The sequence below is a fragment of the Homarus americanus genome, unplaced genomic scaffold, assembly GCF_018991925.1.
Source record: "Homarus americanus isolate GMGI-L3 unplaced genomic scaffold, GMGI_Hamer_2.0 scaffold7626, whole genome shotgun sequence".
Classification (NCBI taxonomy): domain Eukaryota; kingdom Metazoa; phylum Arthropoda; class Malacostraca; order Decapoda; family Nephropidae; genus Homarus; species Homarus americanus.
The window spans coordinates 19,464,349-19,488,293 of record NW_024718273.1 but is presented as its reverse complement, the minus strand read 5'-3'; the positions used below and the strand labels follow the sequence as shown (position 1 = coordinate 19,488,293).

Sequence of the window (23,945 nt, the reverse complement as noted above, 5' to 3'; positions counted from 1 at the left end):
TCGGTGTTGTTTACCCTTTTTAATTTTGTGGCAGTACTGAACCTGTACCTATACAGTTTTGTAAAGGAAACCTCGAGTCATTATTCTTCTCTGTCCAGTAGTAAGTCATGACGTGTACATGTTGTTCCAGCATACGGCTTTATCTGCCTTCTGCAGTATATCCCTCCCATCAGTGTTAACTTTGATGTCTTTAAAATCTCACCAATTTCTGTTCTAACAAGCTTCATATGTATTCAAGTGCAGTAAACTTTTGTTAATGCAGACATTAATTAGAGGTAACATATACACTTTAAATATTTGAGTTTCGTTTTTGGTATTTGAAACTACCGTTTTTGGTTAGTTTTATTTTAATGACCAATTACAGAATATAAATTTAAAACAGGCTAAGGCTTGAAGTTACCAATTGTACAGTTCAGAAAAGAAAGGTAAACTTACCCTTTAGAAGTTTAGAGGAAAATTTCACAAGATGGTGGACAGTGAAGATAAAATGGATTAGGGTGGAATCTTTTTTTTTTTTACAGGGATTAGCCCACCGGGGCCTGGGGCGAAAATGTAATAATAATAATTACCTCTTAGTAAATAAATGTTTTAATACAAAATAAAAAAATCTAACACTTTTGATGATAATAATGATAATAAAGAAATACAAAAATGGAGAGAAACGATATATGTGCAGTATGTTGTGTTGTCAGTACAGTAGTAAGAGAAACAATTGAGATCCTGCAATTGTGTGCAAATGTGGCAGAAAGTCAGATCAGCAACCTGGGACGTGGTCACAATTTTCGTGATGCCATATGGCAGCAGGGTCTACCATTAGACAGTACATTATGCTTCCAATATCTTCCCAGGCAGTAGTATCTCCATGTTTGGTAGCTGCCTATTACCTGTACTAATTAATTCTTGAAGCAGATCATATCTACCATTACATTATATAAGCAAAAGATAACATTAATTCTAGCTGGACTTCCTTCAGCCTATAACAGTAAGTAGACAAGTTTGAGTTAATATTCTGCAAATACACCCACATGGGTTAGTAGTGCTCACTAGATATAACCTTACAATGGCAGATTAAGAAATGTCTGGCACAGTGGGGATCTATATTTATTGATATGAACTAGAGATGGAATAAGGTGAAAAGAATCACTGGTGGTGAGAATTCTTCATTGGGAAGCATGACAAAAGGTGACAATTATAGTAGTGATATCCCAGCTCGCCAGAACAATTGGTGCAGAGCCCTTCCAGAGATGAGAGATTTCCCGAATACAGTACAATATTGGGAAAAATTTCCGAGTCTAAACTACACATCTTGCCCAGACAGACACTAGTCCACATCCCTGGAATGATGCAACAGATTTTGATGGGATCTGGCTGAAAAAAATTTAATTACCAAAATGTTAAAGTAAATTATTTATTTAACCTGCAGCCAAAGCTCAAAGAGAACAAATAAAAAAGTTTTTCCTCAAGTAAACTAAGATGGAGACCTGAATAAGCATGTCACATAAGCTAGTTTGTCCCTCCCCTTTCTTTTCAGTTCAAATGTAATGGTTGTCTGGTGGTAGTCCCAATTCAATCCTGGCAAACTTTACACTAACCCACTGGAGGATGGAAGGTTACAAAGATGCTTAGTTCTGGTCTTGGTCATCAAATGAGGTTAAATTATTTATGGCTTCCTGTCCTTCAAGAGGAAGATGTGGGTGTTGGTCCACATTGAATCACTGCCATACTGTAAACAACTTTCTACAAGTAATAAAGTAATCTTAGTTTAATTCTAATACTATAATGGGGATTATATGGCTTGATCAAAACACCATAAAGCAGTTAATAATCAGAGGCAAGCAAAAACTAAAGTTGTCAAGGAGATAACTTGTGTGGTTGGAGGTGAGGCCAGGAGTGGATGAGGGTTGATGCCTGAAATCTACAATGTCTGGTCCAGTGAGGTGTGTCTTGGCTTATGTGCTCGTTCAGGCTTCTCCTCTAGTACACTACAGGGAAAATTTTGATCCTCGTCTACTCTTCAGGAGAGGTGCACTGAATGTCACATTGGTCAACTAACCAGAAGTCTTGAAATTTATATACCCATGGTAGAAAATTTTTTAGGCGTGATGCAGATCACAGGAGGATTAGGCCAGGTGAATTACTGGGACAAACTAATACATTAACCCTCAGTAGAACCTGGGATGATGGCAAACTTTTCCGGTGTAACTCACTTTTAAAAGACTCTTAGAACCTATAGTATGGATATTACTGCATAATATCTCTGATGTGTAATTCCTGTACAACATTTCTGAACACAGTAAAGAGAGATCACCTGGAGAATTGCCACCCTAGCTTGTTTCACCTTAAGATTAACCACCCTAATATTATATAGGGTGTTGAGATAAGGTTAGACTATGGTGGTTAATCTTTAGGTGTAATAAGCCGGGGTGAGATCCTTCAGGTGATCTGTAAAGAGTTTTAATTCAATTATAAATAAAGGAAGTTTGTTTACATTCAAAAGACTAACAAAGGATACATTAATAAGTAATATGTACAGTAGTGGGGTTCCTCTGTACTGTACATGCTTCAAGGCACTAGGCAGCCACCTCAACTTCCATGCACTGCCAAAGTATTTATTAGGTGAATTAACGTGTCTGTTGTGTTAAGAATGTTATCGGCAGCATTCTAACGTGCAGGGTACAGTACATGGAGGTTAAAACAGCTAAACTCATTCATATGTGTCTCAATTATAAACACACACACACACTCCCCTGTTGAACTGTACAACAAATATTCTAACCTTTTTCTTTTATTTATTGTAAACATCAAATCAAAATATTTTACCGATTTTTTTTTTTATCTAATTTTTATCACTTGCTTTGGCTTCTGACTGTGACAGGAATCATTATAAAGAAACAGCTCTAAACTGTCCAAGAATGGTGCAGTATGTACAGTGAAACCTCTATTTAACGGACTATATAGAGAGCAAAGTCTGTTATATCGAGGGTCAGTTAGATCTGAAACCTCACATTTAACAGATTATATGGAAAGAGATGTCTGTTATATGGAGGTCTCACTGTATTCAGAATGCACCTTTTCTAGCAGCAAGAATGAAAATAAAATAATGGATAAATGTTTGCATATGATGAATGTTTCCGGCCATCCTGCAATAAAAGGCAGTTCTTGGTTCATAAGCTGCTCTAGAGTTTCTCGGTCAAACATTCTCTCAACACTGAATCATGCTGGTGACAGTACCTTAACCTAACCTAAGGCAGCCCACACGTTTCAAATAATGAAGCAATACATCCCCGACACCAATCGATCCGACACATTGAACACCTCAAATTTAAGACCTCCAAAATATAATAGGAGAAAGAGGGGATCTGACAGACATAATATCAATCAAGAACAAAAGTTTAAGGTAGATGGACAGTTGACAGCCACAGATAAAAAAGCCTGAAGAGACCAGACCAGAGAAACATGTAGACTGTTACCGAAGGAGACTGTAGGTGTGGGGAAAATCATTAATAAGCTTTAGAACCCTTTATACTACTGTCTGTACCTGAAGTAAAAGCAATAATTAGGGTGTCTGCAGCAACAATATCAGGTCCAAGAACACATCTCTATTTGCCCAATAAAGAGTTGATAATGATAGTTTAGGTTACAGCACCAAAGGGAAGAGCCACTCTTAGGTGACCGTCTGTCTCCTCTACAGTACATGGATCTTAAATGTCTTCACCAAATTGGTCTCATTAACATTATGCAATAATTCATCAATCTTTTACACGTCTAAGGAAAGATTATGTTCTTTATAAGATAAGGAGACAAGGGATGATGAATATAAAGCACACCTTTAAGATATACAGTTAAGTGTATATCATAGTGCACACACTTATTATACAGTACAGCTATACAAGGCACACACAAGCAAACTAATACAAATATAAATATTAATCAAACATATATACATTACTATAATTTTTTTTAATGAAATCTTCCATAAAAATGTATCTTGGACCACATGTATTTTGATGAAGATGAGTTATTCCTTTTAACAAGTTCATGAATATTACAATGACTTTTAAAAAGTTTTAATCCATTAACTCTGTTAATAAAAAATGTATAAGTATTGTCCTTACCACAGCTTAAAACACCACAATACACTGTACAGTCTTTGGTGATGGACACTGTTTACTGATGCTCACTTATTTACTGGTAAAAGAAAAACATTTTAGTGGACAAGTTATTTTGAAAACTTTTTGCTCCAGGAGAAGTGTAACAAAACCTGGTCCACTCTTACTAGTACCACTCGAGGTTTATTCATCAATAATCCTGGAGCGCAGGTAGTCGAGGATCTCATGAGCTCCCTTATCCAAGATGGCTTTCCTTGGCACACGGAATGGATTCCCATGAAGTTGTAAACTCCTGCAAAATAATATAACAGGCATAATTTGTTTAATGAAGTAAAGACAATAACATTTATATATCATCCTATTATTCTCTTAACAAAGGCCATCTGATGCCAACATAGATGCAATTAATAAAATGAAGAATAAAAAAGGTGAAATAATCCTGCATTCTTTTCTCTAAGAGGGGCAGAACTCATAACCAGCAGTTCATATATTGCTTCTTACTCTGAGTTCATGTCATCACCATAATTCCACCCAGGGTTGACATATATTTCCAGCCACGTACACCGGCATGACAGACAGACACACACGCCTAGCCCTATAGTATATTTGATATTAGATTTTTTTGTCTAACAATATAATACCTGTATCCCAAATGGCAACTCCAATCCCATTATACAACGGGATTCAATGGAAATAAATAGTCCACTGTACCGAAAATCGGTTTATGGCCAATTTTTGGGGAATGTAAGTAACTTTTCTGTAAACTGAGGTTGTTATCGCCGGCCACATGTTAAGTGAAGAAACTGTTTACAACTCAGAATAGCTTACTAAGCCAGATGGAGCTGGTAGCAGCTGTGTGACTGTCTGAGGGGCGGACTACCGCCTTCTACTGTAAAGGCAACATCTGGATTCTTGTCCACAACCTTTCCTGCAGGACATTATATTTGTTCTCGTTGGTCTAACTCAAGACCCCAAAAAGTGAGTGTGATTGTGAACTGTTGAATGCTCTGAGAACCCTAAATAACTTTAATAAGTGTAATTATGTACTGTATATTGATCGTATTATTTAAACTGTGTCCTGATGTACCAGCAGTTATATATGAATTGTATTCAACAGGTTTTGACCGAATTATACTCATCGCGTCAACGACAAGGGTCTTATTGTTCTGTACAAACCAAAATCTCTCATATGAGTGATTGCAGAGGTGTTCCTTTATATGGTTTAGTTCTATAAATATATTAATGCCTAATTTCATATTTCATTTTTTTGAAATTTATATGAATTGCATAATTACACTGTGTGATGGCTGAGGCTGATTTCTTGTTTGTAATGTGGCCGATTACGGTGTAAAGGTTGTGGACTGCTGGGCTATACCAAACATGCAAACACTTAATAGAATGGTCTAACCTAACCTAAACAATGGATAAATAATGGAAATGGAGAAGCTAGAACCTGGAAAGGAGGTCAAAATAATGATTAATTATTCACTAAATGTTAAAAAACCATATACTGTACTGCATATCCTTTACGATCTAACTCAAATAGGTAAAAATTCGCACTCGCACACGGACCATAAAACAAGGAAATAACGCACCTAAGCTGTGTCATGTTCCCTAAAGGTGGAGGAATGAAATTTATGTTGTTGTTGTGCAGATCAAGTGTTGCCAGGCGCTTCAACTTGGAGAGGCCGTCAACGTATATCATGTTGATCTGATTGTCAGCGGCACACAGGATCTCCAGCTGTGCCATCTCATAAACACAAGCTGGCAACTGCTCAAACCTGAAATAATTGTAATATCGATACAAACAATTGATACATCTACAATAAGAATGGAGAAAACTGCAGCGGACCTATTGGCCCATACTGGGCAGTCCCATTTACACCCAACCCCTATCGCTCATATATCCATCCAACTTATGTTTGAAGCTATCCAGCGTGTTTGAGTTAATGATGCTATTTGGTAACTTGTTCCACTCATCCACTACTCTATTTCCAAACCAATGTTTACCTATCTCGCACATAAATCTAGATTTGTCTAATTTAAAACCATTGTTACGAGTTCGCTCCTGGTTGGATAGTTTGAGTACCTTTGTTATACCTGTATCACCTTTGTTTAGCTCTGACTTCCGTTTATACACCTCTATCATATCGCCCCTCACTCTACGTCTCTCGAGGGAGTGCAAATTAAGATGCTTTAACCTGTCTCTGTACTCAAGGTTCCCAATGCCCGGGATTAGTCTTGTCATTCTTCCCTTATGATGACAATGATAATGAGTACAATCAAATTAATTTTTACTAATAATTAGGTCACATTGGGTCATAAATGAGGGGATATTACCTAGGTTTAATTAATTACTTTATTCTATAGGTTTCTTTACAAGTACTGTATAGAGAAGAAAGACTTGAGTACTGACATTTCAAAGGTTCCAATGTTCAGAGGCCTCTTCAACCCCTCATACATTATCTAACAAACAACTAATACACTACCTAACATAAACAACTGATGAATAACATAAACAATTAACAAGTAATATGTAACTGTACAGTAATCTTGCCTGTTTGCTGCAATGTTTATCTCACGAAGGTAGAGCAGTTGGGCCAGGTCGGTGGGGAGATCCTTAAGTTGGTTCCCCTGTAAGTCAAGAAACTGTAAACGCTGGAAACTTCCGACCCAAGACGGGAGAGACGAGAGCTTGTTTAGTCCCAGCATGATTTCTGACACGTGCCGAGACAGCATCTCCAATCTGCAATGATCGTAATTATCAATAAAGCCGTCAACGTTTCATTATAGAACAATTAAATACAAATACTATCTACTGAATTTGGTTGTTTAAGAGAATATTAACAAGCAGACAAATGTTCATGAACCACAAGGACAAGAAAATTGGCATAATGAAGTTAAAATAATTCTGAAATGGACACTTAGATGGAAGCAAGCATAGCGGTAGTGTGTGTGACAATGACCACTCAAGTCAGAGGTTCATATTCACAAGACACTACCAGTCATGGCTGGGCTTCTCAAGGCACTACGGCTTCCTCCTGTACTAACACTGGACAGTGAAGGTCAATAGATTTAACAAGTAATATGCGAGTTGTTTTATTTCAATGATAGGATAATTATATAAAACAAATTCTATTAAGAGTAAATATATTTTTCCTTACTTATCAGGGACCTGAGTGAGCTGGTTTTTACTGAGGTCGACAGCCCTCACTTGAGCTTCAGAGGCATTTTCAAACAGCTGATCTGGAATTTCCGTGGCCTTCTCATTGTACGTCAATGTCTGTGTGCTCTTCATCTGGTACTTGTCTGGCAGTGATCTATTATCCATGAGCACGTTGGTGTCATTTGATGAATTCTCAAAACCTGGATGAAATACAGAAAAATATTCAATATATTGTACAGTAATGTAGAAAACAAGAGGCAGGAGCAGCCAGTGATTATTGTTGAGTTGCTGGGAACAAGTTGATATCTTCAGGGTGGCTCGGAAAATACATGTCGGTACATGCTGCCTTACGGGTTTTTGTGGAGCTCACACGAATGCCCGTCTTACAACAGCAACATTGTCCTCACTTGTTGGTGTGTCAAGACAGTGTTGCTGATATAATACAAACATTCTCACAATATCCACAAAAATCTATAAAGCAGTGTGTACGGTATGTATTTTTCTTTTAGACATCCTGCTCCCATTATTCAGAGCCAATCTTCATCTTTCACCAGTCCAATTAACTAAGTGAACTTATAGGGTGAATTAAATTTTCCAACAGTATGTTTTGTTCTTTAATGTACAAGAGTTTTATGTTTTTGTTCAGTTTACCGAAATTTCGTGGTAAGAGACTAACAACACCTTCAGGTTAATGTGTAGGAATTGAAGGGAAGAATTCATAATACAATGCAGCCTCCCACACCAACACTGGACAATAAAGTTAATAACAGAGTAACAAAGGACAGACCAACTGTCCCAACAACCAGTAAGCTGATAACAGTAACTGATGAAATGATAATGATGATAACAACAACAGCAATGACATTATTACCTGTAATAATAATAATAATGAAACAATAATAATAACAATAATAAAATGGTGGAGAGGCATCTAAGGACCAAAAAGACAACTGCTCTTTATTTCTCCCAATAGGTTAAGTGAGATCAACTACAGGTGAAGTGATGGGAAAAAACCCACAACATCATAAAGTAAAACACAAACTTCTGTCCAGACAAGACAAGATGATAATTTATTTACAGGAATCAATTAAATTTTGAAGTGATATCCTAAAGTCAATTAAAAAGAAGTTAAAAAATTTAATATACTGTACATATAATACTAAATACAGCAGAGTCAACCAACCGGGGAAGGTGTTAATGGGAGCGGACACCCTCGAGCGCAAATACTTGAGGAGCTGCACGGTGCCACGCTGGACTATATCTCGGCGGATGAGTCGCATGGGGTTACCCTCGAGTGGCATAGACTTCAAGTGTGGCAGAAGACCAAGATGAAATGGTAACCTGGGAATGCAATGAATATACAATAATAATAGAATAGTTCGGCAGAAGAGAGGAAGTTATAATAGTTGATAAGCCAAGGAAAAATAATGTTGCTCAAAGATTTAAAAGGATAATAATCAAGACAGACACAAGGACTGACAGACACTCATACATTCAGCTGACAAAAAGAGAGATTCTCAACTCATTTCATTCTTGTTTCAACACCCAGGAACAGCAAGACTTTGTGGTCCATGAGATAAATGAATCCATTATTAAGCTGTACCTCAAACAAGTCAGTAAATATCATCCTCTTTTTGCATTTTGGTAACATAGTGTAATGTCAATCATAATCGTTCATCCCTTAACTGGCGGCTAAGAATTCCCTACTACACCACCGTTTGTACATAAATGAAACTCAAAAGACCATGGGACTTCCTCTGATGATGTCTGCCATTTAAAGGTTAATCATTCATCACAAATAATAAATATAAACAGAACACTTCCTTACGTTGATAAGTTATTATTGGTGATGTCAAGTCGCTCTAGTCCCTGCAGGAGAGTAATCTCATCTGGCAAGTCATCAATCTGGTTGTCTCTCAGATCCAGAACATTAACAGTTGTGAGGTAAGACAACTGATCAGCATCCAACTCCTGAGGGAAGGTGGACAACAACAGTGATGACGAGACTACTATACTGTACTGTACTGTGCTATGCTGTGCTGTGCTGTGCTGTACACTCAAGTCAACAGATAAGCACCAACCATTTGTTCATTCTGTTGGAGAGGTTTTACAGAGTGCCCATAAATTATCTGATCCATTTTAAGCCTTAATAGCCTGAACAATATCATAGCTAGGAGCACATGTGGGAGTCCACCAAGACCAAAATTAATTTAGAGTTGTTTGATGAGTAAAATAAAACTGTAGAGTTCTATCTAGAACATTTGTGAAGTTATTAAGTTTTAAAATGGATCAGATAATTTATGGACAGCCTGTACAGTATTATCAAGCAGTCCATTACCTCACCTCGGCTTGTACTAAAATATTACAGTACATAACTACTGTACTGTGGATCCTCCAAACCTCAATATAACGGACTCCTCTCTCCATATAATCTGTTACATGAGGGTCTCATATATAATAAACCCTTGATATAATAGACTTTCATCTCTATAGTTCATTAAATAGACATTTCATATTGTATAGAGAATCTTTGATTTCATGGAATTTTCTCTCCATATAGTCTGTTACATAGAGGTTCCATTGTACTGTTCTTGCTGTACCTTAATAAAATTATTTCCTAAGTGTAATTCCTTTAAGGAAGTACAGCCATGTAGTGGAGGCAGGATCTGGATGCTGTTGTGACGGAGATACAGCTGCTCTAACTTCCGCAAGTTGGCGATGGATTTAGGGAGAGCCATCAGCTGATTATGAGTCAGATCAAGTTGTTGCAGAGCTGGAATAAAAGTGTTAGAGGCAACAATTACATACAGTATTACAACAGACCAATATGTTTCTTACACACCCAACACAGTAATCTGTCTACCACACTAACCATCATCATCAATCTAAACTGATACACTGAAGGGAGGGTTATGACCCACACTCATACCTTCATGTAAACATCTCAAAAACAAAAATACTGTACATGTTCAATAAACAATGGCCAGGTTGTATGTTTGTTAAATAATATATAATAAATATTTAACCCTTAACCGGGACCCCCATATGCATGTGAGACTTTGTGCGTGTGTGTGTGTGTGTCAATACTTTCGAGTTAGCCTGACTGCATACTGGGGCAGACAAGCACCAGCGCCAGAAAAATGCTGCTGTTGCCCCTCCCCCACTAGATGTAGCCCTCCACACGTGCAACATCTATGGATGGTCCTGCTGATCCTGTATCAGCTTCTCAAGTCACCTCAGACCTCACCAATGAAGGTTACATCCTTACCTCCTACGCCCCGGGTGATGTTCCTGAACGGTTGACCGGCGCGCCCTCGGAGACTTCCAGAACTCGCGCCTTTTCCTGCCGCTTTTTGAATGCCCAACCAGGGTTAACAGGTACCAGCATGAATATTTTTTCTCCCGGAACATGGAGGGCAGCATGGGTAGGCCCAGGGCGGTCAGTAACCATTTGCCCGTGGTCATGGAGAGTAACCCCTAAACTTCTTGTGCCCCCCCCCCCCCCTCTGATGTTCACAACCTCTGGTGGGATGGGGCCAAGTGCAAGATGCTTCTACGCCAGACTCGCGGAGGTGATATCTGAACAGAAGCAGCAGCCCAGAAGTTATGTTACAGCCTTGAGATGTCGACTGTCCTCTCTCCTTAGGTCGGCTTTGCTCTGCCTCAGGGGAATGAGAGCATCGGCCCCAAAGCCGACAACAGTTGCAGATATTTACTATGAGGCAACAGTCGCTGAATGCCGCATAGATCTGCGGCTCAACTAACTCAACACAGCTAGGAGAGCTACTTATGTAATAGGACATTTAATTTTAAGGTAATAAAATGGTAATGAAGATATGGCTATCGGGAGAGGATGGAGGCCATTAAAAAAAAAATAGTAGTAGTGTGTGTGAGTGCACCCTCGATGCCAGCCATTCTCTTATCAGGTACAAAAAGGCTTGGGAGAGCACCAGTAATTAGGAAAGACGACTAAGAAAAACATAGTTAAACCATGACAACAACAACAACCACCACTACCACCATCTGACTCACCAAAACAATCGCCAATCTCCGGAGGAAGTTCTTTGATCTGGTTCTCGGAGGCATTTAGTTTGGTTAGTCTCTGTAGGTAACCAATGCTTAGAGGAAATTCTGTCAGTGAGTTGTGCGAGACATCCTGAAATAATATAATGAGTCGTCCATTAATGCTAAGTTCCTCAATACAAACAGTTCTCACTTCACTACACTACTTGTAATCAACATCACATGAATAACAACTATTGTACTGGACATTTACTTATTAATTTCTTGTCTGCAAATAAAGGACTGAACTTATTCTATAGATATGGCTGGCAGGTAATAAAACTCCATCCAAACTGAACTGTGTTGTAACAGAATTCATGCCACACAAGTTTATCATAAGAGTTTCCATATCAAAGGGGTTCCTGTCCACTATCTTAGTTTGAAAGAGATAAAGGGAAAGTGGATATAAGAATGTTGTGTGTAGCTGTTGGAAGAATAAAAATATCTTGTGACAGAAGCAGAAGGATTATAAGCGAAAGAAATAGAGAAAGTGAGCTTTGCATCAGGATTGTTGGGGCAGTATACACAATGCTGCTTGATGGTCTCTTCTGTCACTCCTAGCAAGATAATCCACAGAGAATCTTCAGGTTATTATCTCAGTACTCACAAGATCACCCACTGATTCAACATGATTGCCAAGGAGGAGGAGGAGGAGAATAAGGAGGAGGAGGAAGAGAAGGAAAAAGAAAAAGAGGAAGGGGAGCAGAAGGAGGAGGAAGAGGATAGTGAGGATAAAAAATAAGTAACATAAAAGAGCCACATTACCAAATATTCCAGGACATTCAAGTTTCCCAAGTCCTCCGAGAGCGCTGTGAGATTATTGTGGTCGAGCTGTAGAGATCTTAAGTCAGGAAGAAGATAAGCACCGGCCGGCAATTCTTCAAGGCGGTTATGACTGAGAGTCAAACGATGAAGGCAAGTCAGTTCTCCCAGAGTTGACGGCAGAGACGTCAAGCAGTTGTCTGAGAGCTGGAATGATTATCAAACACTAAGAGATGGAACAAGGCAGCTCTAAACACTAAACAAATATGATGTGACAGTGAAGGATATTTTGTTACTCACTTTTATACATATCGGAACTGCTAAACTTTAATTATATTTCTGGTGTTTCTATTTTTCTCTCATCTACTGTATGTGTGGCCCGGAGCACCCAAAATAAAAGAATATCTTACCGGTGTTGTTACCGAGATAAAACAAAGATGAAGAACACAGATAGAGATTAACAAGATATGTTCTTACATCTAACACTTGGAGAGAAAGAAGATTACTGATCTTGGGGGATATTGAGCCGATTTGGTTAGAAGAGAGGTAGAGACGTGTGAGTTCTGACTGTTCCCACCAGCGGTCTTCATCGCTGCCGTCCATGGTCATACCCATGGTCAACTTCTTTGCCTCTTCAGCATCCATCTCATGAATGTGATACACTTTATCAGGCACTGAAAACAAAGATAAATTGACTACAACACTTAATACTGTATTGTACTCTCTACTTCATCATGCTAAAGAACTTACAGCAAAATGTCAAAGACAAAAACTGGTGGAAATCTTACAAAACATGAGACTCCCTGAAGCTTGTAAAGTACGGGTCAGTTGGAGTACATCCATCAGGTTCCATTCCAGAAAATCATTCATAAATTGAGTCACCTAATCTGCCAGCAGTGTAACGAACACAATACCTGTATACTGTATTTAAGTGCATTACCTTCATCAATAAACCTATAATGAGTGTACAGTACAATAGAGTATTCCTCTTGTGATGTATCAAAGTCAGGAATGATTCAACGAAGTCAACAAGCAAATAATGTTGACTCATCAGAATACAAAAGTCTCATTTAACATACAAACAGAGGTTCTACCAGGACCCATGGTGATCTTCAAACACCAAGGGACAACTGTTGTACCTCATCTCCCCCATTCAGTACAGTACCAATGAGTGTAATGGTCTACCCAAAACAAGTCTAAAGAGTTCAACCCAGAATGACACAGATGGGGTAGTGTGAGGATACAGCAAGTAGTCACTACAGTATTGCCTACCAAGTGAATTTCATCCAGAAAATAGTTATAATGTTTCATATCACTTCAGTATTGTTACCTTCAGCCATTCCTCTATTTGACAGGTTTAGCTGTCCTGATTTTCTTGCCATTCTGATAAGCTGAGGATGTAATTCTTCTCCTTTGGCAACATCAAATACTCCACCAACATTGGCAAACCCTTGCATCACTGGCCGCCCTCTACGAACACGGATTCTTGCCCTAACAGAGCTGTAGCCCCTGGACGCTGGCTTGCGAGGTGGACTCAAAGGCGCTCTTGTTCTGAAATTAATAGCAAAAGGAAAATATTACACACACACACACATATGGTACCATAGCAGGAAAAGGTTTTCAAGGATCAAAAAAATTTGATAAAGTACTGGTCTGTACCTCTCAGTTTGTACCTTAACACCGCCTGGGTTGTGGACACAACTACTCAAAAGGTTTATGAAGAAGGAATTTTGGGGTCCAGCCTACAAGCACACAGGGGAGAGGGAAGATTGTATCGCCAGAGCACTTTAATAGTATAGTACTGTACTGTACCTGGTAAACATTATCATTACTATAAAACAAAAGGGGGGGGGGGTTGCAGCAACGCATGTAAAACTGATTTAAAACTTACCGTACCCATGAGTCAGTCACTTAACACTTACCGTACCTATGAGTCAGTCACTTAAAACTTACCGTACCCATGAGTCAGTCACTTAACACTTACCGTACCCATGAGTCAGTCACTTAACACTTACCCATCTTCATCAAGAGAGTCAGAGCCTCTTCTACTGGACCCTGAGGACCCAGAGCCACGACCCCTGACTGATGATGAAGGTAATCCTCTGGACCGGGTCCTCAATCCTCCCCGGCTTGGCGTTCTCCTCGGTGGTCCCAGAGGCTTCTTGGTCTGCAGGTCTGAAATATCAACAATAGTAATTATGATATATAGATGATCATAAGATATTTTACTTGAGTGAAATTTAGATTTATAAGATGATAATAAAGTACAATATTTTATTAATGTGAAGTTCAGACTTACTGAAGTAATAATACTGTACAGTATTTTCAATGTTACATTTTTTCCTGATACTGTACAGAGCATTTCAGAAAAATGTATACACACCACCTGGCAGATTTTTATGGTGATCGTGTGAATGTTTGAATTACAACAGCAATGTTGTCCTCACATGTTGATGTGTGAGATATCCCACATGTGAGGACAATGTTGCTGTTGTAATATATTGTCTTCACATGTTAAGACATTTTCTTAAAATTTTAAATGGATTAACCAAAGAAGTGTATTGCTAATACAATAATATCATTCCATAATAACAATACTGTATAAGTGTACAGTACAGTATATTAAAAAGAGGACATTAATCAGCACAGAACAAACAACCTTTACTATTCAGAGAGAACATTAACTTTGTTTGCTCTTCAAGATTGGGACATTACTGTACTGTCAGAGCATAATTCTTCTGTGACTGAAAAACTTCTTATCTATCATTAAACAGAGATAACATTTAGTCTATTATTTACTTTTCCTACCTGACATATTTTCACCGGCGTGAGGTGAATGGTGTGTCCTGAGAGGTGCCAATGGTCGTGTGGCTGTGGGAGGAGGTAAACACTCAACTGAACCAACAGCCTTGCTCACTGGTGGTCCTGGCAACCTGGTGATAAAATGATAAGTTACTTTATATCACTTGACTAGCAACTCAACAAAAATACATCATCTCAATGTACAGTTGGCATCATACTAAGTGAGAAAATGTGTGGCCAATAGAAGCATCTGGCATCTTAAGGTAGTCAGTGTAGGGGAGTATTTTTCTTCAATGAATCACTCCGACCCGACTTACTGTATAAAGAGTGAATCATTCATTAAAAAATACTACCTACTGCCGCCAACAGATACTGGATGTCTCCATCAGTCACAAACATTCTTTCACTAATATGATGCCAACTGTACATTGACAAAAACCTTTACTTAAAGGTCAGACATTATTTGTTACGTGATTCAAGTGTACAGTGGGACTTACCTTACCTAACCTTACTTAATCTAACCTTAACCAAACCCTAACTAACTTTACCTTACCTAAATAATTAGTAAATTTCCCCATCAGTAAAAACAGCATTAAAACGGGATGACGAGAAGACCACGTGTTATCCCTCTCTGACCAACAGGGAGGAGACTGTCACCACACAAACAACTGCACATCACCTGTACTGTAATACAGGTCTTCCCAGTATTAACCTCGCTCTTTGTCGCACCTCACACTGATAACACCCAAGACTGATCCTTATCTCCCATATGATAATCAAGCTTGGATCAAGTGACTCATATACAGTCAACACATCTATGGGTTCAACAGCTGAGGTTCCTGGACACCCAGCAAAGCAAGACCAGGTCAAAATTCCATTAATCTAGAATGCATTTCAATATCTGTCTCTAGTGCACCACAGCCAGTTACTCACCAGAGCTGTGAGTCCATGCCTGCCATGCTAACACACAAGTGCCCTATCTCCATGTTAAGTTATCATACACCTTCTTGGGTTGTTCTGGTGTTCAGCATTTGTGAGCTTCCTCTAACATATTGTAGACAATTGGCAGGACACCTAAGTTGAGTTACACTCCAAAGCTTCAATGTCACATTTCAGGTGTACGGTACAATATTTATTGTACAATTACAGTATTAACAACAACATAAAGACCCAGTCAGTAGTTGTCAGAGGCTGTTGTCATGTGTCACTACTGTACTGTACTTCATAAGTCAGCTTACTCTGACCTTAGACAACTACAGGTGGTTGTGTGGCAGGTAAGGTGTGTCCTAAACGTTGGACAAATGTCCAAGAGTATGAAAAGCAACGAGTCCATGGCTGTGACCTCCCTCCCTCCCTCAGGTACACTATTATAGATTTAATTTCAAGAGATGTCTGACTAACTCTAAACAGGGAGACCTCAGCGGTGTCAGGTAAGGGTTACATCAGGTGTGGTCAAGTCAGGTAAGAGGAAGGACATGTGTGATTGAGGACAGTTATACACAAGTGAGACAACAGTTACTGGTCAAGTCATAACACTGTACTGTACTGTAATAAGAATTAATTTTGTGAGACATGTGACTGTTCTTAGTGAATGTTGTCCGAGACAACATTGGTCTTAATGTGAAAGGTGAAATGAAGAAAAGACGATGTAACTAACTCTATTACACCTCCAGAGGACACCATTTGTCTCTAACCTTCCCTTCCTCATAACACTAGTTGTGACAGGAAGAGATGGACTACGACCTTAAACAAGGCAACTGCTGAAATGAGCCGCTGGACGAAGGGCATCGGGCTAGAAAATTATTTGCATTAGTTTCACACGAAGCTTCCGTCACTGCTCCATGGAGTGAGATTAATGAACATACACTATTGGACGGTATACCTGCTTCCTGGTGCTGGTATTCGACTACAGGGGGGAGGTAAACAACTCCTGTTTCCTCCAAAATTTGTATTTGCTTCTTCATTTGACATGATTGTTGATAAATTGCCAAGTTTCTGAAAATTAAAAATCTCCTAGATATTTCTACAAAGAAGAATCAATATACTGTACTGTGCAGGTACTAGTAACAGGTAACACTTACTCTAAGGAGCCACTGTGGCCTAAAGTACTGTATTATATTGTACTCTTCATGGAAGCAAAGATCTTTCTACAACACTATATAATAAATACATAATATATATCCTGGACATAAATCAAAGAATATATATTACATCAACAATCTCTTCTTACAGATATGACAACATTAACTAAATTACTACATCATATCTCAGTGCATAGACTGTGTATATATATATATAGTGCTATATAAAAGAGCGAGAAGAGAGGTAATGAGGATACCAGAGAATAAGATAAACCATAGAGAAATAGAGAAGAGATGTGGGAGAGAACAGAGTGTCAGGTGATGTGGATGTACTATAGTACTGGATTGATAAAGAGTTTAAGTAAGAGGGTAACAGTACTTAGCAGATGCAAGGATGGGGTGAATGTTGCATTAAAAGTGATGTGGGGATCAATGTACATAAAGCAGCAGTGTACTGTACTGTGCTGTACTGTATTGTACTGTACTGTACTATATTGTACTGTACATGGTGTCTAAAAAAAATTACAGATTTTCATGGAGTGTGAGAAGCATCGTAGAGTATTACAACAGGAGGCCTGACATGTCCTCACTTGTTGATGTGCGAGGTCTCCCACAAGTGAAGACAACGTTGCTCTTGTAATACAAGTATTCATGTGATAGCCACAAAAAACTGTAAGGCAGTGTGTATTATTTCTCTGAGACACCTGTACATGAGTGAAGGGACAGCATGGCATCATTTGAAGGACATGCAGCCTAGTGGTGCTGGCTCTTATGAAGCAACAGGTAAACCACACTTGCAGCCTTGTAGAGGAAGGGAAGCACTGTACTGCAGCAGATCACATCCTTTACAGCGATGGTTTGATCATTTGGACAAAGCCACAGCCTACTTGCCATGGTTTAAGTAAAATCAAAGTTGTTGTTTTTCTTGGTCCTCCGTCAGATCTGGATTACACGAATTAAAAGACATGTTTTAAGAGGAAATCACAAAGAAAACAGAACACTATCAAGTCTCTGGAATCACTAAATATTTACCGAATTTTCACAAGAAGTTTATTTCTTCTATCTACAGTATACTGTACTGTATGTGTCTGAAAAGCACAAACATATACAGTACCGTTCACAATGCCTTACAAAGTTGCTGCCATAATACTGTATAGTACCAACATTCAGGTGATCTCCGTGAAAATCTGTAGTGAAAGTCTGTACTGTATATTACACTGTACCATTTAGAGATGTCACCATCATAATGATTTGTTCAAGGAATTACTCTATCTACCAGTATCTATCTTTCCATCCTAATTCCTAAGAACAAATAACTTGAAATTTCAATCATCACTTGTCCACTATCAGTACCTAACTTAGACTAAAAACTAAAGCTGATTATTGTATCCTTCAAGTAGGAACAATAATGAGTGTCTTCCTAGTCTTTAGATTTTATCTTATCTTTCATTAATAAAATATTATATTACTGTACATATAAAACTGGAATATTATTCCACTGGGTAATACTTAATGATGGATGTGCACCTTAAATACTGTAGCTACTGTGGTAACCTGAAAAGTTTTCCTATAAAACATAATGTTTTATTACCTCATGAAAAGACTCAAAAATGGGAAGGAACAAGATTTTCATATAGTACAGTACAATAGTGTACACTACTGTACTGTATTATCTTTTATGACTTTTTCTGTGCCAAACACATGCACAGCTGCACACTATGACTTACCATTTACTGTTTGTGACAGATAAAATTAACAAAATACTGTACTGTACTGTACACTATATGAATAACATATTCCTTGCAATTTTAGGATTTTTTGAAAAGTAAAAAAAAAAATTATCTTCAATAGCAAAATACTGTATCCTCAAGTTGGTGATTAAGGCACACAGCCATAGTAAGTACAGTACAGTATTACTGTATACCAGACACTTCAGGCAGTTACACCAATTAAGGTTGAGAGGAGATTCCAATGGAAGTAGTGGACTATACAGTAATCTTTTAACAGCTTTCTTGGGTTAACTTTGGATGAGTTAACTAACTGTCTTTGTGTCCCTGCACTGTTTATGTCAACTTGTTTTACTAAATATCTATCACAGTACAGTATCTATCTACTGAACAATCACAGAGTTATGTCTCTTTAAGAATGGACCACTAAGCAATTCCTTGGTAAGCCATTCTGGATATCATGAAGATTAGACACCCCAGTTAATATCACCCAATGATTAAACACCCCAATACCGTACAAACTAGACCTAATCCTTCCAGGTAGAACTAAGGTGCTAAATTATAAAGTCAAACAAGTTTTGGGTAATTATTGACGACTGACCCGTGGAGAAATTTTAATTGAAAACAATTATAAAAACGACGCAATTTCACTGTGTTTTACAGTGGACACTGTCTTAGTTTGTGCAAATGTGTTAAAAAGTGGTTATTTCTCAATTAAACCTAACCTAACCTTACGCAGTAGATAGTATGCAGTTATCAAACAGGGAGGTACTACCGCCTGGGAAGATATTGGAAGCATAATGTGTTGTCTAATGGTAAACCCTGCTGCCATATGGAGCTACAAAAATTGTGACCAAGTCAGGTTGCTAATCTGACTTTCTGCCTCATTTACACACAATTGCAGGGTCTCAATTGTTTCTCTTACTACTGACAGCACAACATAGTATATTTCGATTATCATTCTTGATTTATATTTTATTTTTGTATTATTTATGGTTATTATTTTTATTATTATTACTATTCTATTTATTATATTTTTTATTAATTATTATTATTTTATATAATATATTTTTTATTAATTTTCATATATTATTATTACGTATTGTTATTTTTATTATTAGTATTATTTTCGCCCCCCAGGCCCCGATGTGGATCAGTGACCTATGCCCAGGTGGGCTAACTCCTGTAATAAAAGAAAAAAAACGTGATATAAAAAACAAGAAGCAGAAGTGTTGTTAAGGACCTCACCAACCTAACCTAACCTTACTTAACTTTCTAGCAGGGGAGCTCTGCCCCCAGTACAGTGGTCCCTCGGTTAACGAGCACAATCCGTTCTAGAAGGTTGCTCGTTAACCGAAAACTCGTTAACCGAAACCATTGTTTCAATGGGTTTTGGGGTAATTGGTTCCAGCTCACCGAAAATTGCCTAAATTCAACAAAAAAGGTAGAATAGTACACTTACTTTGAGGTGTGTATGTAGAAGGCTCCTGGATGATGATGATGGGAATTAGAATGGGGGTGGAGGAGAAGGGAGAAGAGAAGGCATTGGGGTGGAAGAGAAGTCACCCCATGGCGCCATTTCACCCATAAAATTTTAGTTCTCTTGGTGTAATTCAAGATTATGTTCTTTAAATCAACACTGCACTGCATTATATATTGTCAATATGTAAAATAAATTTCAAAATGACCAATAATTTGCTTGCAAACACAGAAAAAAAGCATTTAGTTGAAGAGAGTCTCAAGCAAGATGTTACCTCCACTGAAAAGACACAAAGACTGACGCCTGTATGGTGTGTTGGCAGGCTGGATGGCATGTTCAATAATTGTTAAAATTACTAAAAAATTTAATATTAAACTTTTAAAATTATTGAATAGTATAAACTTCTTGATATTTACTAAAATGGTAAGGAATTTAAACCCTAGAACCGATTACTGTACTGGCGAACTAATACTAAAGCTGGTGGACCGCCAAATGCAAGCGAAAACATATTCAGGTCAGCTTGTAAGAAACTCGTTAATCGAGGGATTGCTCGTTAACCGAAGTTAAGAATCGTATGGAAGGTAACTCGTTAACCGAAATCTCGTTAACTGAGGCGCTCGTTAACCGAGGGACCACTGTATATTAAACAGAAAGAACTTACTATGATGTGGAGTAATTTTACATTTTTGTGGACGTGAGAGCAGCTGTCTGTACTGAACGGTTCTTAAACACACACTGAGCATCGGCGTTGATCAAGCCCGGGCGTCCCATAATCCCCAGGGCAATTCCCAAGTATGCCAGATTCCCGTCTCATGTGGAACTTGTACATGTTTACCTAACACTGTGGAGATTTTATTTGTCCAGTTGTCAGTTAGGAAGGTGTTTAGAGTAACACCAGAAGGAGTCGATATAACTGAACAAAACTTTGTGGAAATGTTAATTACAATATATTAAATAGACAAATGGAAACGAGAATACATTCAGTGTCATTAGGTATGTTTTAAAAGGTTTTTCTGATAAGTTAGGTATGGTTGGGTAGGTTACTTTAGGTTAGGTCAAGTTCTAATAGGTTCTGTGCATTCTCATTTCCATTTAACGGGTTGTAATTAACGTTACCACTACGTTTCGTCCAATTTTATTACAACCTTCTGGTGTTACTCTAAAAGAACTACCTAAATGACGACCGAACAAATATCCACAGCTTTTACCTGTGACTCACTCCTGCTATTACCACATTAGAATTGGTGGTGGCAGAGTGTTGAAGGTAGTACAGAGACGGTGAACAGAAAAAATGTCACATGACATGCACAGATTGATAATAAAATACATATATATATGATGACATTGCACGTAGGTTAGGTAAGGTTAGGTTAGGACAAGTTAGATTAGGTTAGGTTAGGTTTTCCGTGCCTTTTTTCTTATGACTTTTTTCCGGGATTTACAGAGACAGCGGTGTTGGCAAGAAAAAAAATCAGTGTTGGTCCACCACCACCGGGCGTCACTACTGTTATTATCTACTAATAAAAACACTTTTACCGGACAATTTAATCATAATAATCCCGATTCCAAATCAAATATTAAAGTGTCGACTCTACATAACGATATTATCAAATAAATCATGACGAAAACCTACTGGTTGAGGTGAATAAAACAAACAGCTTTGAGTGACTGAGGTGAAGATGACCATGTAAGGAAAGCCTCTACCCACCACTACTTCTCCCATCTAATACTACGGCCAGCCATATCTATAACACCACAACGTTCACTAACACACCGAGATACAGGGAATCATCTCAGATATAAAAGAAAGACGGTTACCTGACACACACACCTGGAGAAATATTGACGACAGGTTCGAACCTTCTTGGACACCTGAGTTGATTGTTTGCTTGAGGACAACGGCACTAAATAACCTTTACCTCTTCACTACCTTCCATTACCTCTCTTGATAAAGTTAATATCCTTCATTAAAATTTTAGTTTATTATGTAATACAATATCAGTAAAAATTAATTGAAAGTTTATATGAATAATTGTCTAGTTATAAGAAAATGCCTCATAAATCGATAATTATGACACATTACCTGAAGTCATGTTCAGTTTTATTAACAGTATTCCAGTTCTATTAAATATGATAATAGTAATAGTATAACAATTTTAATCTTATAATATAACACTGCCAGGAGAGCATGGGCGTAACCCCAAGAGTTTTGATTGGAGGAGGAGAAGGGCCACCAGACATAGACCAGGAAAAAAAAACAATAAAAACTTAATCTAGCAAAACATTGACCTAACATTAACAGATTAAAGCATTCACCTAAGACAACATTTAACAAAAAATAACGTTAACTTAGTGTAACCTTAACATAAACCGTCGCCCTAAACTGACCTGTGACAAGCAGTGTGCCATAATGTGGTGTACTTTTTACTTTTACTTTTTTACTTTTATCCTTTTCATCACTTGGCCGTTCAGTTATTGTTTGACTGATTCATAAATGACATGCCAGAAACTATACACTCCTCCCTACAAATGTTTACAGGCGATGCCAAGATATTTAGGGAAATTAAGAACCAGGCAGACCGTGAAGAGCTCCAGAAAGGTGAGTCAAGAATGGCTGCTAAGATGGATGTAAGAGGATGCACCTGGGACGTACCGACAGTAAGGAGGCGTATCATATGCCCCAACAGGACGAAGAAACTGCATTCATTGAGACTAGGTGTGTATCTTGACAATGAACTGAAGTTCTCTGGCCATTGCGAGAGGAAGGTGAATCAAGCAACTAAACTATTAGGTCTTATAAGAAGGTCGTTCAGATATCTAGACGGTCCGTCCCTCGTAACGATCTTCAAGAGTGAAGTGCTTCCCCATCTGAGTACTGTCATCCAGTCTGATCCCCGAGATATGCTAGGGACTGTCAGTCGATTGAAAATGTCCAAAGGAGGGCCACCAGACTGGTGCCTGCACTTCAGCTATCAAGAGAGATTAGAGCGCCTGTAATTGCCTAGCTTATACTACAGACCGACAAAAGGGGGACTTAAATGAGGTGTATAAACATCTCAAGGGGCACTACTCAGTCGAGTGTTCATACCTGGAGCTAGAGGACGCCCGCCCCATTAAAGGTCACGGCTCAAGGTTGAAGAAGCCACAATCCCATAAAACTGTGAGGGGTAACTGTTTTGGAGTGAGAATTGTGAACTCATGGAACAAGCTTATAGAGAGTGTTGGCAGCACCGAATGTGAGCCCTTTCAAGACCAGATTTGACCAACACTACCGCAGGTACAGATACATTCAGGAGCGTAACACAGACGTGACCGACCACCCAAGCGGCGAACACGACAGACCTGAGACCGATCAGTGGCGAAGAAGATAAAGTAAAGTAAAGGGACTTTTACTTTTATCCTTTTCGCCACTGAACGGCTCGTGAGCCGCTTGGGCGGGGCGCCCTAACCTCCCCCTGGAAAAGGTCCAGCGGACACCCATGCCTGTACACCGTATACTTGCACTGCTTATGTACAACGTACATTGTATACTTACACTGTCCATGTACAGCACATGTTGAATCAATTTAAATTTTTGCGACTATTACAATGACGAAATTAACACCGACGACTCAGAATGTTGGAAAATTCACAGATGCTATAATGTGACACGCGGTTTTCGCCTTGTTTCCCGTCTTTCTCATATAGTCTTTCATTATAACGTCGAAACTATACATGAAAACAAATATTATGAACCATTTAAGTAAAAAATGGGAT

At 38.4% G+C, this 23,945-nt stretch overlaps 1 protein-coding gene across 5 annotated transcripts; it reads right to left on the bottom strand.

The window, feature by feature from the left end:
* Window positions 1–778: 778 nt before the first annotated feature.
* Window positions 779–23,759, bottom strand: LOC121859544 (leucine-rich repeat-containing protein 40-like). 5 transcript variants are annotated; one of them, XM_042356433.1, is made up of 14 exons: window positions 23,725–23,759; window positions 14,908–15,032; window positions 14,115–14,274; window positions 13,430–13,650; window positions 12,577–12,773; window positions 12,103–12,306; window positions 11,308–11,431; window positions 9,876–10,048; window positions 9,104–9,246; window positions 8,459–8,616; window positions 7,274–7,475; window positions 6,667–6,855; window positions 5,705–5,890; window positions 779–4,401 (listed from the first exon to the last, which is right to left on the bottom strand). In XM_042356433.1, exons 1-14 carry the CDS (start codon window positions 23,742–23,744, stop codon window positions 4,293–4,295), a joined length of 2,211 nt encoding a protein of 736 aa, XP_042212367.1. In that variant the 5' UTR covers window positions 23,745–23,759; the 3' UTR covers window positions 779–4,292. The 5 variants fall into 5 exon arrangements, with proteins under 5 accessions (XP_042212367.1, XP_042212370.1, XP_042212368.1 ...); XM_042356436.1 differs by lacking the exon at window positions 23,725–23,759 and adding an exon at window positions 22,021–22,109; XM_042356434.1 differs by lacking the exon at window positions 23,725–23,759 and adding an exon at window positions 22,008–22,099.
* Between the last annotated feature and the right edge of the window lie 186 nt (window positions 23,760–23,945).